The 15,299-nt window shown below is 42.7% G+C and overlaps 1 protein-coding gene across 1 annotated transcript in view; it reads right to left on the minus strand.

Annotated features, from left to right (window-relative positions):
- Positions 1–872: 872 nt before the first annotated feature.
- Positions 873–15,299, minus strand: part of LOC128970802 (vesicle-associated membrane protein 3-like) — a 43,224-nt gene continuing 28,797 nt past the window's right edge. Inside the window, 3 exon segments of the mRNA XM_054386164.1 lie at positions 873–959; positions 5,167–5,325; positions 11,341–11,455. Of these exon segments, the coding sequence (XP_054242139.1) occupies positions 873–959; positions 5,167–5,325; positions 11,341–11,455 (361 nt within the window).

Raw genomic sequence — 15,299 nt, forward strand, 5'->3', positions numbered from 1 at the left:
GGACCGTTTCTGCAAAGTGGGGCAGAGGTAGCTTCCTACAGTTGTGCTGGGAAGCCACAGACATCACCAAAGCTGCTCATGTGCTTTAAGTCAGGGCCATCAATACTGGGGACTGGAGTTTCAAGAAGTCTGACAAACAGTGCCTTGAGTTTTTGGAAAAAGTCTGGATCTTGGCCATATATGATGCTTGCATCACCCTTCCTGCATCTCACCTGGCTTTTTCAAGGTTGTGCTAGCTAACGTTTTTTCAGTTGTACAATTTTCTTTCTGGTTTTCATATTGAGGCCATTCTGGTTGTACAGAATACCCCATAAGGAAAAAAATTATTTCCATACAAGATGCTAATCCAGTCCTATTTATTTTCTGTGGGCAATGTTTGTAGACTTGAATACTACAGCTAAAATAAAAATAATCTGTATTAGGTGTTGAAGTTTAAATGTATTACATGAATACGGTGGGTACCACTCTCCTCAATGTGAGTAGCAGATACTATCTCAAAAATTTACAACTAATAGTGGATTTTTCTATCCAACTTTATGTGCTCAGAATGAGAATTCCAGCCCTAATATTTTTGTGGCAACCTTAGGTTTGGGTCCAATCCACCTGACAGTGTCCCTTTAAGCAGGAGCTTCCCCATAACTGCATTCTCTGATTCTGAGATGTTTAGGATGCTTTTCATATACTACAGTTTCTGAAGGTCAGTGCGTACACATTTTAAGACACAGTGATAAGACAGTGTATGGAACTACTTGGCAGTATTTAGCTGGTACAGTTTCTCGTGGAAACAACAGAATTCCAAAACACACCACACTGAATGCATATGTGTTATTACAAGCAAAAATCCCAAGATACTGGGAATTAAAAAGCGGAGTTCAACAAAGGAACACTGATATTGTTGGTTAATATGAACAAAGTTGTGCCAAGTCTTCCTTCTTTGCTTTTTCAAGTGGAGAAATAAACTGGGGAAGGAAGCAGAAAGAAGTGGGAGGGGGAGAGACAAAAAACAGTAGTTATTGCAGAGTTACTCTTGTACTTAATCTCACAAAGCACATGTCACAGAATGGCAAACACCCTTAGCATATCTTCACTGAAAAACCATAACATGTTTTGCACACAGTGTGCCTTCCTAGCTGAAAGAGGAATACCCTCCTGTGTTAAAGGAGGGGGAACTGGAGTGCAAAAACAGGAGATTGTGGTGCAAAGCAGAGAAAGGGCAAGGACTGGTGGTCATGTTAGTCACCATCCCCAGCTCTAGCAATGCCTGCATTCCCATACGTTTTAACTCTTTCTTCATCAGGGAGCCAGCCTGCTTCTTACCAGGATGGCAGGAGCCTGGCTTGGGCCACTGCACCACCCATGGTAGTTTGTTAGTGTGAGGACCTACCCAATTTATCTCCACCTATAGCTGGCCCTGCATGAGTTGTTCCCATTAAAATCAGTGACTGGAGACACCACACAGGCCTTGCCTGTGACAGCACTTGAACACTTGATGTAGCAGGACTTAAACATCTACTTGAGAGCTACTATAAATAAATACATAATTAAGTTCAATACATGGGGTTCTTCCTGAAGTTGCAACCTTTAGGCACTATTACAGAAGCATCAAATAGACTGAAAAAAAAAAACTTAAAATCCAGAGCTTAAAAACATTTAAATCTCACTAAGCTGTAATCTCACATTTAAATGTTTACATCTCACTAGCTCACTAAGCTAGATCTCACTATAGTGAGCCATGACACAAGTTTGATGATGTGACAGTCAAGTTTCTGATTAAATATCCTAAAACCAACTTAAGCCACATCACACCTGCTGTGTCTGTTTCTAAACATACCAGGACAGGCATCCAGCAGGCTGGGAAACAAGATGATTGGATTTGATTATCCTTGAGGTCTTTTCCAACCAAAACAATTCTATGGTTCTCTGATTATTACTTATCAGTTCAGCCTTAACTTCTAAGGAGAAGTTACAGGCTATCTCATCTGCTTTTCCCTTTCCTGTTAAGATACACATAGTGTTCATTGATACATATATGCAGAGCAATCCATTTAGTGGCTGCACATCTGGCTGCCCAGGTTGCTGCAGGGAACTGCAGAACAAAGGGCTGGCTTTCCCTTGAAGCCACTTGCTTTGGGTACCCAGTTAATATAGTTAATTAATATCTAGCCGTTTCCCATTCTTGCCCTATCAGTGTTACAAAACCCTAGAATTATTCTGGGTTACTCTGGTTCCAGCATTCGTAAGACTAATAAGCCACCACATGTATCTCAATCCATTTAGTCATATTTACAGGTGATTCTGTAAGCCTTCTTTGCAGAAGCAACAGAGCGAAATGAAAACATGCAGAATACAAGGCATGTCATTTGAGAGCTGGGGAATTAATTCACATCCATAATCTGGCTCCCTGTGAATCTCTTCTGGGTTACTGGCTGGATTAATGCCATGTTACAGTTATGTCACGTAATGTTTGTTGCTAACAGAGGTTACATAAACAAAATGTTTGGTTCCTGTCATTACAAGATACCTGGCTCCCAACCAGCATGGCAGCTATTATTCATTCATATGCTATCTTTCCTGTGACAAATGTGTGCAATGAGGTGATCTTTGGGGACAAGGAATCAGTAAGACTTTGGGCAGCTTTTTAACAATACTTAGGTACTCAGGATTCAAAGGGATTTTCCAGAGCATCAGCATTTCCACTTGTGGCTGATTTGGTGGGAACCAGGCACCTACACTCATTAAAAAAATTCATCAGATGCCTGTTTGTCTGGGAGCCTTTACCCTCTTTTTATAGGCATGAGGTGATTCAAATGTTACTGTTCTCACCTGAAAACACCAGGACCATGGCACTGTTTCTACTGAAAGGAAGATATCTGAGACTGCATTAAAATTTATATAAAGAAGAAAAGGGAGAATCTTTAATCCCAGGGAAAGTTATGTAACATGCTATTGTAAAATACATTAAATATCAAGAAATTCCACCTATACAGTTGTCCAGAGAGTTTGTTGTTGCTGTTGTAACAGCATGACACTAGAAGGGCAATTTGACAAATTAAGCAGTTTAAATATTTCAGAGCCACCTTTTGTTTTGTTTCTTTTTTTTTTTAATACACAAGCTATTGAGATCATAAACAAAAGAGAAAATTACTCACTTATAATTATAATGAGAATGACTGCGCATACTACACCGAGGATGATCATCATCTATAAAAAGAAAGTTTTGAGATAAAAAATAGTCAGGTTTTCACATGAAAGACATTAACCTCTTTTGGGTGTTTTTCCTTTCTTTTATTTAAGGCCTTGTAATTCACTTTTAACTGCAAAGACACACTTCAACAGGCTTGTTAAGGCCCCAGATACATTGTCAATTTTAGGAACAGATGACCTTCAGCAATGGACACAGCCTATTGTCAAAGCTAACAAGTTCTTCCCAATCAGTTAAGATGCAGTGACCAACCTTGTCCATTCCCAGCAGTAAAGAAAAGTAAAATTCCAAAGGAGAACAACTTCAGAGGCAATTTAAGTGACTGGATTCACACATGGCCATATACCACTTGTTTACCATGTTTCCATAGCCAGGGAAGAGGCAGCTGGTGATATCTAGTGCCCAGCAACTATTTGCCCTGGCTTTGTGTACTTGTGCTGTTGAGAGACAGAGCCCATGCCAGCCAGTGGAGTTTACAGCATATTAGCTGAAAATAGCTCCTTGGAAAGTTGAAGTCTGTTTCCACAGGAACGGATAGATCACAGCCAGATGTGCACAGACAGCACTGAGTTGTGTGGGGCAGAAGCTCCCACATGAGACTTGCTGAATGCTAACAAGGCCACCAGAAATCCTGCAGTCTAATTCTCATCATTACCCCACTGAGAATGGGAAGACTTAAAAACAACAAACATGGACATGTCAAATGAAGGCCTTCACTCCTCCCTACATATGCCTGGAGAACAGAGCCAGCCATTCACTTGAAGGAGATTTCTTTATTTTTCCTCCCCTTTTGGGTGTTTGGAAGCCACGGGAAGGAAATGGGGAATTTTCTTTGTCAGAGCAAAGCAGGAAGGGACAATGAAGAAAAGAGAATGAGAGTAAGTTTGAAGGTCTAGTGTAGTGTAGGTCATCGTGGTGACTGCAGTCAGCATGAATGAACTGAACTCAAAATCTGTGTCTGTAGCTCCCAAAAGCCCTGCTTCCTGCACTGTCGGTCAAAGCAACTGGGCAACAGGTATAAGAGGCCCAGAGGAACTACATGGTTGAATTTCTCGGCTAGATCCACTTTTGCTAAAGTGTTTGTGTATGTAGCTTACCAAGAATATTTTGCCTTGCTTTGCACTTCATAGCACTGTGGATTGAAGAGACAAAGCAAGCAACAGACCAGTGAGAGATACAAGTGGGATTCTCCTTTAGGAACATGTGAATTTATTTGGCTGGACATGAATGATCATCAGCAAAAGTGGTACTGAAGAGAAATGGAAATGAAGCTGAACTTCTAGCATAGTGTTTGTGTTAGTGGTGCGTAACTAGAAAGAAGCAAGGGTCTTATATGAATAAAAAGAGCTGAAGAAAAGCAAATCCTGATGGAGATCTGAAAAACCAAAGGAAAGTGAAGGTATCTTTGTTAGTGTGAAAGGCTCAGACTTTGAAGACAGCAGAGAGAGTTGGTTGATTAAAGACCTGCTCTACCCTAATCTATCTCTCTTTAAAAGAACAGTCATTTCCTCACTTCTCACAGCAGTTTGTGGAACCAAGTTGGGTTTTTTTATAGTTTGCCATCCTAAAGAAGGATCAAGAGACTGATGATCTCCCACAAGGAAAAAGTATCTTTACTCTCACTACTAGAATTCACTACACCTGTTCAGGTTTTGTGGTTCCCACAGGGAACTGACATGAATTAGCAGGGTATGCTCTCCCATTCCTTTATGCAGGCAGTGCTTGAAGCATCAAAATTTACGTCTAAATTTTATATACTGCAGAAATTATCTAAAGATAAGTTCTGGTAAAGATCAAAGTTGCTTGGCTTAATATCCTGGTGCCCAGAAGGCAAGGCAGCTCTTCCTCCTCTTGATAAGAAGAGACCACTAAGAAGTGCCATCCTGCAAGCAAAGTCCCATTAAATGCAAGTGAAAATAATGTCTGTCATGAAGTGATCCTCAACAAAAAATTATATGCTTTACCTTGCAATTTTTCCACCAGTATTTTCTCTTCAGTTTGGCTGCACTGGTTTCAAACTGTGAGGCACCTGCTTGCAATGCATCTGCACGGTTGTCAAGCTCTGATAGTTTCTGGTCTCTTTCTAGCACCTTGTCCACGTTCATTCTCATGATGTCTACCACCTGCAAAGGCACAGCCTTATGTTAGATTCCACAGACACAGAAAGCCGAAGGTCACCCGTATGCTCCCACTCTGGAATATCACATATCATACTGAAACCAGCCTTCTGCTGGTAGGGTGTGTGAAGGCATTTACCTAGTCAGTGCCTCAAAACCCATGCCTGTGGGAACAGACACAGTGACAACAAGATGAGCATAGCTATAAATGTGCTCAGATGTCCTTCAAGGACTATTATGAAATACCTTAATTAGTTTCATTAAAGGTTTTCATCTCTTTTAGCCTACAACTAGCTACGTCATTACAGATACAAAAACCTGACAGGGACCAGTACCTCTATGATACAGTTTGGTTGACATTTGTCCAGTCATCACTAAGACCAAGCCATTATTTTCCATATAAATTTTATATGACTTTCTTGATTGAACTAGAGAAATCACCTAGATAAAGGCAACTGTAAAGATAACCATATGGATTTCCTGACCAAGGAGTGAGTTTATTCTGCAGATCTTTCTTGAACAAGATGACTTCCCAGCCATAACTTGAACTCCTGCTTGAAAGTGTAGGATGAGAACATTTTACCTGAGAAAATTCAGCCCTGAATTGCAGCAGGGAGCTCAGCTCCTGACATCTCATTGCACAGCCTCTGTGAGAAGTATGCACAATAGGTAAAGCCCCTTCATACATTAAGTTAGACAAAAGTCTCCTAGCAAGCCAATGACTCTAAACAATGAAAAATATGAATACCTCACTATGGCAAGTGTTAGACAGCACACCACTCTCACTAATGTTGTATTCACTTACTTATGGTTGCTGGTCTGTTACTTTTCATAGTCAGTAATAAGGAACTCTGAGGTGACACCAGCAGTAAAAGAATCTTTGAAAGGACTTGCATAGGGTTAAATGTTGTTCCCAAACTCAAAAGTCTTGTTTCACTTGTTTGTTTACAAAGTCAAATCTTTTGGTCAACTCGAATTTTCTTACTTGCTTTCCAACCCAAAACTTTCAAAGCATTTAACTTCATATCAGATAAAAAAAAACCCTTTTGTTTTCATTTCTCAGCTGACATGTAGCTGAATTTTACGTTGGTACAATGTATTACAATGAAAATTTTCACAGATTCACAGATTGCATCAAGCTGGAAGGGACCCTTACAAGTCATCTTGGTCAACCCCCTGCAGTCAGCAGGGACATCTCCAACTAGATCATGCTGCCCAGGGCCACATCAAGTCTGATCTTGATTGCCTCCAGGGGTGAGGCCTCAACCACATCCCTGGATAACCTGTTCCAGTATTTTACCGCTCTCATCATAAAGAACTTCTTCCTTATGACCAACCCTGCTTTGGTTTCAAGCCATTCTCCCTCGTATTATCACTACCAGCCCTTCTAAACAGTCCTTGCCCAGTCTTCCTGTAGGTCCCCTTCAGATAGTGAAATGTAGCTATAAGGTCTCCCCAGAGCCTTCTGTTCTTGAGGCTAAACAGCCCCAACTCTTCCAGTCTGTCTTCATAGGAGAGGTGCTCCAGCCCCCCAGTCATCCTTATGGTCTCCTCTGGACCTGGTCCAGCAGGTCTATGTCCCTCTTGTGTTGGGGGTCTCATAGCTGGCCACAGTACTCCAAGTAAGGTCTTACCAAGAGCAGAGCAGAGTGGCAGAATCACCTCTCTCAATCTGCTGGCCACATGCCGCCTTATGCAGGCCAGGATGCCACTGGCTGACTGGTATGCAAGTGTGCATTGTTGGCTCATGTCCAGGTTCTCATCCACCAGTACCCCAAGTCCTTTCCTGCAGGGCTGCTCTCAATCTCATCATCCTGCAGCCTGTATCAATATTGAGGATTGCCCCAAACTAGGTGCAGGACCCTGCTCTTTGCCTTATTGAACCTCATGCGATTCTCCTCAGCACACTTTTCCAGCCTGTCCAGGTCCCTCTGGATGGCATCCTGTCCTTCAGGCTTATCAACCACAGTACTTGGCCTGGTATCATCTGCAAACTTTCTAAGAGTGCACTCAATTTCACTGTCCATGTCATTGATGAAGATACTGAACAGCACTGGTCCCAGTACAGACCCTTGCGGGATGCCTCTTGTCACCTGTCTCCATCTGAACACCAAGCCATTTATCACTATGCTTTGTATGCAATCATCTAACCAATTCCTTATTCAGTGGACAGTCCACCCATCAAATCCATCTTTCTCAAGTTTAGAGAGAAGGATGTGGGGGACTGTGTCAAAGACTTTACAAATCTCCAGATAGGTGACATCTCTTGATCTTCCCTTGTCCACTGTCTTAGAAAGGAATGAGGTTGGTCAGGCAGGACTTGTCCTTGTGAAGTCATGCTGGCTCCTTTGAATCACCACCCTGTCCTCTGTGTGTTTCAGTATAGCTTCTGGGAGGATCTGCTCCATGATCTTCCCAGGCACAGAGGTGAGGCTGACAGGGTAGTAATTTCCAGGGTCCTCTTTTTTATGCTGTTTAAAAGTGGGTGTCATGTTTCCCTTATTCCAGTCTCCAGGGACTTTGCCTGACTGCCAGGACTTTTCAAATATTATGGAGAGTGGCTTTGCACACAACTACACACACACAACTACATCAGCCAGTTCCTTCAGAACCCTGGGATGGATCTCATCATTTTAAAGTATTTGAAAACGTTGAAAGAAAACATTATAACATTTCCTACCCATTCTCTCTTTTTTTGACCCCTCGGAACTATTTATTGAATTTAATCTGACTGCAGTGAATACTTTTCCAGATAAAACTGCATTTTTGTCAAATAAATGTTTTTCTATACTAAACCAAATATCTGGCCCTTAAATAATAAGCTCTAGGATGCCTGGAGAAACCACAGGAGAAAACCCAACATGGATATAGCTCAAATACTGTATCATCATTGACAGATCATTATAAATGCCAGAGATTTTACTAAGACCTACAATACTCTCTTACACAAAGTCTTGATTGAATTGCCAAGTTCTGGGTTTGGGTCTGAAGTGCTGTGCAGAACAGAGCAGAATTGCCAGAGGTGTAGTGCAGTGTTGTGGTGTTTGGTGCCACCTACAGATTACTTTCCCACAGGACGTGAAAGAAAAACGACCAGGGAAACCAGTAGGGAAGTCAAAGCAATGCTTAACAGGTCGGATCCTTAGGTGCTATAGACCAGTTTCATCCTAGTAACTTCACAGGGCCGAAATCCCAATACTGTTTTTCTGCCTTGGCTATTCTTATACTGAGATTTCTCCATTAAACAAGGATCTGCTGGGCCTATGCCATGCACTGAAAACCATGCCAACCTCAGCCTCCTGCCCAAATAGGAGGTGAAAAAAGGTGAATCCTGACTATCACCCATATAAGCCTCAAATCCAAGAGCTACTCCCTGTCCTCTTGTACTGGGTGAGAGTTCCTTACAAAATTACACCATCACATTTCACAAGAAGACAAGCTTCCATGGGATTGAGTAAAAAGACTCAGAATACAGAGTACCTGAAACAAAAAGCAGGGGTTCACTAGCCTCATTAAAGCCATCTCCATTGATCTCCTTGAAGAGCCACACGTGCCTGACCTGCATCACTCATTTTAGGAAATAGCTAGCAGTTGTTTATCATGTTCTAGGGACAATTATTGTTGCTGTAGCTCACATAGGCAGTTAGAGTACCATGATGTAATATGTTCAAGATAAGAAGTTTATTTCATTATTTAAACCCAAGACAAAAGCTGAAACATAATATTCCTTTCCTCACTGCAAGAGACACTCCACTAACGTCAATGAAGTTAGTGTGATGTGAAAATCAGTTATAGGGAGAGAACTCATCTTAGGAATTTCTGCAGACATTTCTGCAGCCAGAGTATGTGACCAGCTCCAAGCACCAGCAGTGAGAAATCACAGAATCACAGAATGTTAGGGGATGGAAGGGACCTTGAAAGATCATCCACAGTCCAACCCCCCTGCCAGAGCAGGATCACCTATACCAGATCACACAGGGACACATCCAGGCAGGTCTTGAATATCTCCAGAGAGGGAGAATCCACAACACCACTGAGCAGCCTGTTCCAGTGTTCTGTCACCCTCACAGTGAAAAAATTCTTCCTCCTGTTTCCATGGAACTTCCTATGCCTCAGCTTCCACCCATTGCCCCTTGTCCTGACATTGGGCATCACCAAGCAGAGCTTGGCTCCACCTTCTTGGCACTCACCCTTTATGTATTTATAAACATTAATGAGGTCACCCCTTAGTCTCCTCCTCTCCAAGCTAAAGAGCCCCAGTTCCCTCAGTCTTTCCTCATAAGGAAGATGTTCCACTCCCTCCATCATTTTTGTGGCTCTGTGCTGGACTCTTTCAAGCAGTTCCCCGAGGTCCTTCTTGAACTGAGGAGCCCAGAAGTGGACATAATATTCCAGATGCAGGGTGAGGAGAACTTCTCCCAACCTATTAGTCACACCCCTTCTAATACACCCCAGAACAGCATTGGCCTTCTTGGCCACAGGAGCACGCTGCCAGCTCATGTCAACCTCCTATCCACGAGGACCCCAGGTCCTCATTTACATCTGCATGAAATCAATTCTCACTTTAGCTCGTCAAAAAGCTAAGCATTCATCCATTGGCAGGATTGGTGCCTTTGTAAGAAGTGCAGTTTCCTTGTGGAGTTCATAGGAGCAGGTGGAGAAGCACACAAATGTTTGAACAGGTCACTCTTTGGGAAGCAAACAAAACTGGGGGCAGCGTTTCCCCACCTCTGTTTGCTAGAGCAATTTGTGGAAATCTCACCAATAAGTGCAAGGAAAATTACATCTTGATCTATCTCCTTCTTTATCAGCTGCAGGGAGAAAGGAAGAGCACAGTCAAGGGAAAGAGCCACACAAATCTAAGTGATCTGTGACAAAACCCAACTCTCCAGGCACCTTGCCTAAGGAGCCTGCAGCGCAGAAAGCTAGAGAAGGCCAGAAAGACCCTGTTTCAGATCTTCAGCAAAGAAAAAGTGCTCAAAAGACAAGCTGCCTTTGACAAGAGTATTTAATTCATCTTAAGAAATACATTTACGTTGGATGTTCTGAGGTCTTCTCCACTTCTGAAAACAGATACCCTTATGCGTATAAATAGCTATTTCCTAGTGTGTATTTTATTAAATATGCATTAAAGATTCAAGAAGCCCTGGCCACTTTCCCATGGGCAGTAAACAATCAGTTACTGAATTCTTTGTAGGAGTTTAGCCAAACTCTATACTTAATATCCAGCACACAAATCTGCACAGGCAAGATGCTACAGCCACTGCTGTACTGCAGGTAGTCTCAGGGACTATCCCCACAAGCAATGGTATGCTCAGTTATTCCCATTATCCCAGAAGTTAGATGGACACTGGCATTACAGCCAAGGTGACAAGGTAATATGTGTGCTATAGGAATTTAAGGATCCACACTGTAATAGGCATGTGGTCCTCCAAATCCAACAAAAGGAATGGGGATTTGTTGAAGACAATGCCAGGGCATCATGACTAGGTGCCTTTCTTTGGGGAGAAATTGTGATGATTAATTAATAGAGCTCTGGGTAATGAACACAGGCCTCAGGCTGTACAATTGTGATGGCTTGAATCTATCTATGAGAGGCTGACAGCCTGTCCGTGTGAACAGCCTGTGAGATTAGCATCTAACCTTCAGGAACACAAGAACACATTTAAAAGAGCTGATTCCTCTTTGATGCTTCCTCCTAACCTGACTCACTGGGAGGAATTGATGTATTGCCACCAATGGCCATGTTTATTCTGCAGAGATGTTACTGGTACAAGGATGCTCATACCCAGAATGCCTCTCGTACTGTCTGACTCCTCATAAATACCATCCTTCAGTGAACCTAATTTCCTAGATGCCCTGCCTTTAGATGAGCAGGAGGTGTGGGATCACTAGGGAGGAAAGCATCTTACAGAAAAACAAAACCAAACAAACAAGAAAAAAAAACCCACACCAAACCCCCAAACGAAACAGCACATTATCATCCTTTTGGTGAGCAACAAATCACCTGGAGCCACTTACCTCATCCACCCGGGCTTGTGTCTGCTGCAGCCGTTTGTTGCTTGATATGTTGGCAGCAGGAGGTGGCCCTGCAGACCCAGCACTGGTGGGACCTTGTGTAGGAGCTGGAGCAGACCTAGATCAAAACCAGAGAACAGAAAAAGTGACTGAACCTATTTCCCCCCCTCTTTCTGCCTTTTTAAACAGCAAGCAATTCAGATTGTCTGCCCAAAATTAGGCCAATGGCCAAACTGATCACAGGCCTGATTAGAAAAGCAGAGCTTATGTCCACTGAGAAAACAGACTCTGCAAAGGGTATTTGGTGTTGATGTTACAGGAGCTAGGGCTGTGACATTGTCTTCTTCCTCTGTGTGCCAAGTGACACCCTCTCCTGCTCATTTACTTGGTTGGAAGCTAACCAAACAAGCAGAAACAAACGGAGATGAGAAAGAAATGGAGGAGGAAGTGGGGGTGAGAATTACACACAACATGGGGTTAGTCATCTCAGGCATTCAGTAATACTTAACAAGCCCTCCAGTGGTCACCAATACCCCACTGGAACAGCTGGCCAGGCTTACCTCTGCCACAGACCCTGGATGAATATTTGCATCAATGACATGATCAGAGCTCTTTTCTTAAGCATCAACACTGACTTTCCCTAGCTTGTTATTAAACAAAAGTCTCTTAAAATCCAACAACAGATTCTGTCTGTATCAGAGCACAAGCCTGTGCAGACAAGTCACCCTGCCAGCCTGAACAAGGTCCCTCAACCTTAGCCAGATGTTCTTCACACCCACAGTTCAACCTGTGAAACTTCACCTTTCCTTTCAAGGGACCCTTGTCACTTCTACCTGCAAAGAAATAAAACCTTTCCCGAAGCTGCAGAGGAAATCCCTAAGCATGCGAACTGAAAAATATCAGATCCCACTCATGCATTGCCAATGCCTTCCCACAGTGACTGACTGAGAAGAGTATTTCTCTGTGAATCATTCCCTTTTACCTCCTGAGGTCTGATTAATGGTACTGGAATTATGGCCTCTTTAATATCCTGTCAAAGCGCCTGCAGCACTAAAGTTAGTTCCCTGGAAGCACCTTAAGCTGCAAAATTCAGCTTGACATTGTCTCCTGTGGGCTGAGATCCCTGCAGGTAACATGGAACCTCTCAGGCTCACCGTGGTGCAGCAGTCATTTGTACACCCAGGGTACTTCTGGTTTTTAACTGTGGGTGAGAACATCATTTTCAAGGATTAAAGAAAAGAACTTGAGCCATACACCTATTGCTCATCCTTCAAGGGCTCCACAGCTGCTATTACAAACATAAAAGACCAGATGCTGCTTCCACCTGTAAAAGAATTACTCCACTGAAGGACTGTGGGCCGGGATCCCAGTAGGATTTATTCTGAGTTTACACTGTTGCCACAGAGGATCAAAATCTGACTATATTGTGTATCAGTCTCAAATAATGCAAAACAAGATCTCCCTGGAGCAGCAACAGCTTCAAAGGGATTTCCTGAAATCAGAACTAACTAATCAAAACAGAACTAAAATTGAAGTTGTAAAATTTGTTTCCAGTCAAGGAAGCAAATCGGCTTTTCCCCAATCAACAGAAGCGGAATTTTGTCTCTGGAAACATTGTGTCACGCTGTTCATGGCTACACACCTGAGCGGAGCTGCCCTCTTGAGCAAAGTACTGTTATATGCCAGAGACTACAGAAGGGAAGCACATGAGAAGTGTTTTTCCTGGACATGTGTTGCACAGGCTGAAGTGCAGTGGTGTTCCTGGTCAAAGCCATGTGATGACTCAATAGCTCAGTGCTTTACCCTATGTCTTTCCTGTCCAGTAATTTTAATCACTCTTTTTTTGCACTTCCCAAGCTGTTCTTTAGCATAAAGTAAACACTTCCCAGTTTATTCTCTTCCATCACCTGGCTACCATTTAATTTGGTTACAACTGTATTTACTAGGGCTTCTCTGCTCCCTGCATAAAGGAGGAATGGATGGGAAGAATAGGTGACTTTACAGCTGCCCTGACCAGCAGGAGTTACTGCAGCTACCAAAGAGAGATGGTAATCTTTATGCTAAGGTACAGCAAGCTTGTAATTAACATGCCCATCTTAATTAATTACATAAAATCTAATACAAGAGTAACCAGGGCTGGGTGCAGCCTGCTGTGCAGCCTCTACCCTTTCCAGACCTTATGTCTCTGGAATTGTGCTCTCCTGCTGCCTCACTCACAGCCTCATGGGCCAGAGCAACAAGCTGCCACAAGCAGAAGAGAAGCAGTGCTCACAACGGTGGAGACAGCACACGGGCAGGCTCTGGGAAGTCAGTCCTTGAGCACATGCCTTTAATGCCACCAGCAGCTCTTGCAGGTTAACAAGATATAAGCCCTCTCTCATTATTAGGCATCATATGAGATCCAAAATAGACAAAACAAGCACCAAGATACCTGTATCACCTATCCTCCTTGCCTGCCAAGGCACTTCAGCACAGGACAGAGGGTTGTTCATGCTTCTGGCTCAACCCTACTAGTGTTTGAGCTCTGTGGAAAGCATCCTGGCTGGGCAGCAGCAGAAGGCAGTACCTCTGTGAGCTAATGAGGTTCCAGTCCCAGATGGCATCCATTAAGAGTTTGCCTTTGAACCCAGGTTTTCTAGTAATGAAGATAATTGAAGGCCTACAGCACTGGAAAGCACTGATGTTCTCTGGGATATCTTAATGCAAAAAAGTAGAATGAAAATCCAGCCTGTATTTATATGATTTTTCTGTTATTGCCTCTGTCTGTGTCATACCAGCTTATAATTTCTCAGAAGCATTATCCAACTAAATTTATGCCAAATATTAGCACTATGTTACAGAGGCTTTCCTTTGAAATACATCAAGCATCACAACTTTAAAGTCCAATTTCTCATGGCCTGGCATGGTTTTTTGGAGTGACAAAAGAATGCAAAGCTCCATCACTGAGTCCCAAACCGTCCCACTCCTGCACTATTTAAGTTTTTTAGAAAAAATAAAAAAAGCTACTGTTGATGCTGAGAATCCTCACTCCCAAGAACAGATCAAATTAATTTTGAAGGGGGAACAAAGCTCTATTATTGTTGATGAAAAAAAAGGGGGAATAAATCTTAAGCAAACATTCTTAAATGGTGACCTCTCTGCAATGTCAGAGCACTGGGGTACACTCTGAGACAGTGACAAGTACATTACTCCAAGTCAACTGTACCACATGCTTAGAGCCTCAGCAGCTAGGTTGTTCTTTGTATAACATTGGTTACATCCTTTCTTCCCTCCGTGCCAGATGCTTCTTCAGTGAGCACACAAGCAATGTGACTGATAGAAGGCAGGTGCTGGATCTGTGTGTGCATGCAGCCACCTGGGAAGAAACATTTGGGAACTGTCCTAGGGATTCAATAATGTGGTTTCAGCTTAGTCAGACATCCTCAGTTCTTCTGGTTACTTGCTGGGCCTGAAACTAGTAGGTCAAAATCATAAATAAGAGATTTCTCATCTCACCTGGATATTTTGGAAGCAGTTTACTACTTGGTTCTAACAACTCCAATGAAGAGAAAATTGAAAATATCCAGTGCTACCATTTTCCATTTCAGCACTGGCTGAAATAATATTAAGGATGACTGTGCATCTAATGTTTTGGGAAGCTGATGGACTCATGGTTCTATTTTTGTTCATGTGTGTGAGCTACATAGGAGAAATTTTTCTCTGTGTGTTAGGCTAGGGAAGGGAGATGCACAATCTAAACACCAGGAGGACAGCAGGCCACCACTGTGATCTGGTACAGTTTACATTAGAATCTGATAGCTGCTTTTGGCAACTTGTTTTATCCATCCAAAGAGTCTTTTAAAGCCTCCAACTAGAGGACCCGCTCCCTTCAAAGTCTTTATCCTAACAGCTCCACAATAAACCAAGAAAAAGCTGTTATCCCTGCATATGTCTGGGAAACAGGTACAGGGAGATTAAGTAGT

This window comes from Indicator indicator, chromosome 13 (genome assembly GCF_027791375.1).
Source record: "Indicator indicator isolate 239-I01 chromosome 13, UM_Iind_1.1, whole genome shotgun sequence".
NCBI classification, from domain to species: domain Eukaryota; kingdom Metazoa; phylum Chordata; class Aves; order Piciformes; family Indicatoridae; genus Indicator; species Indicator indicator.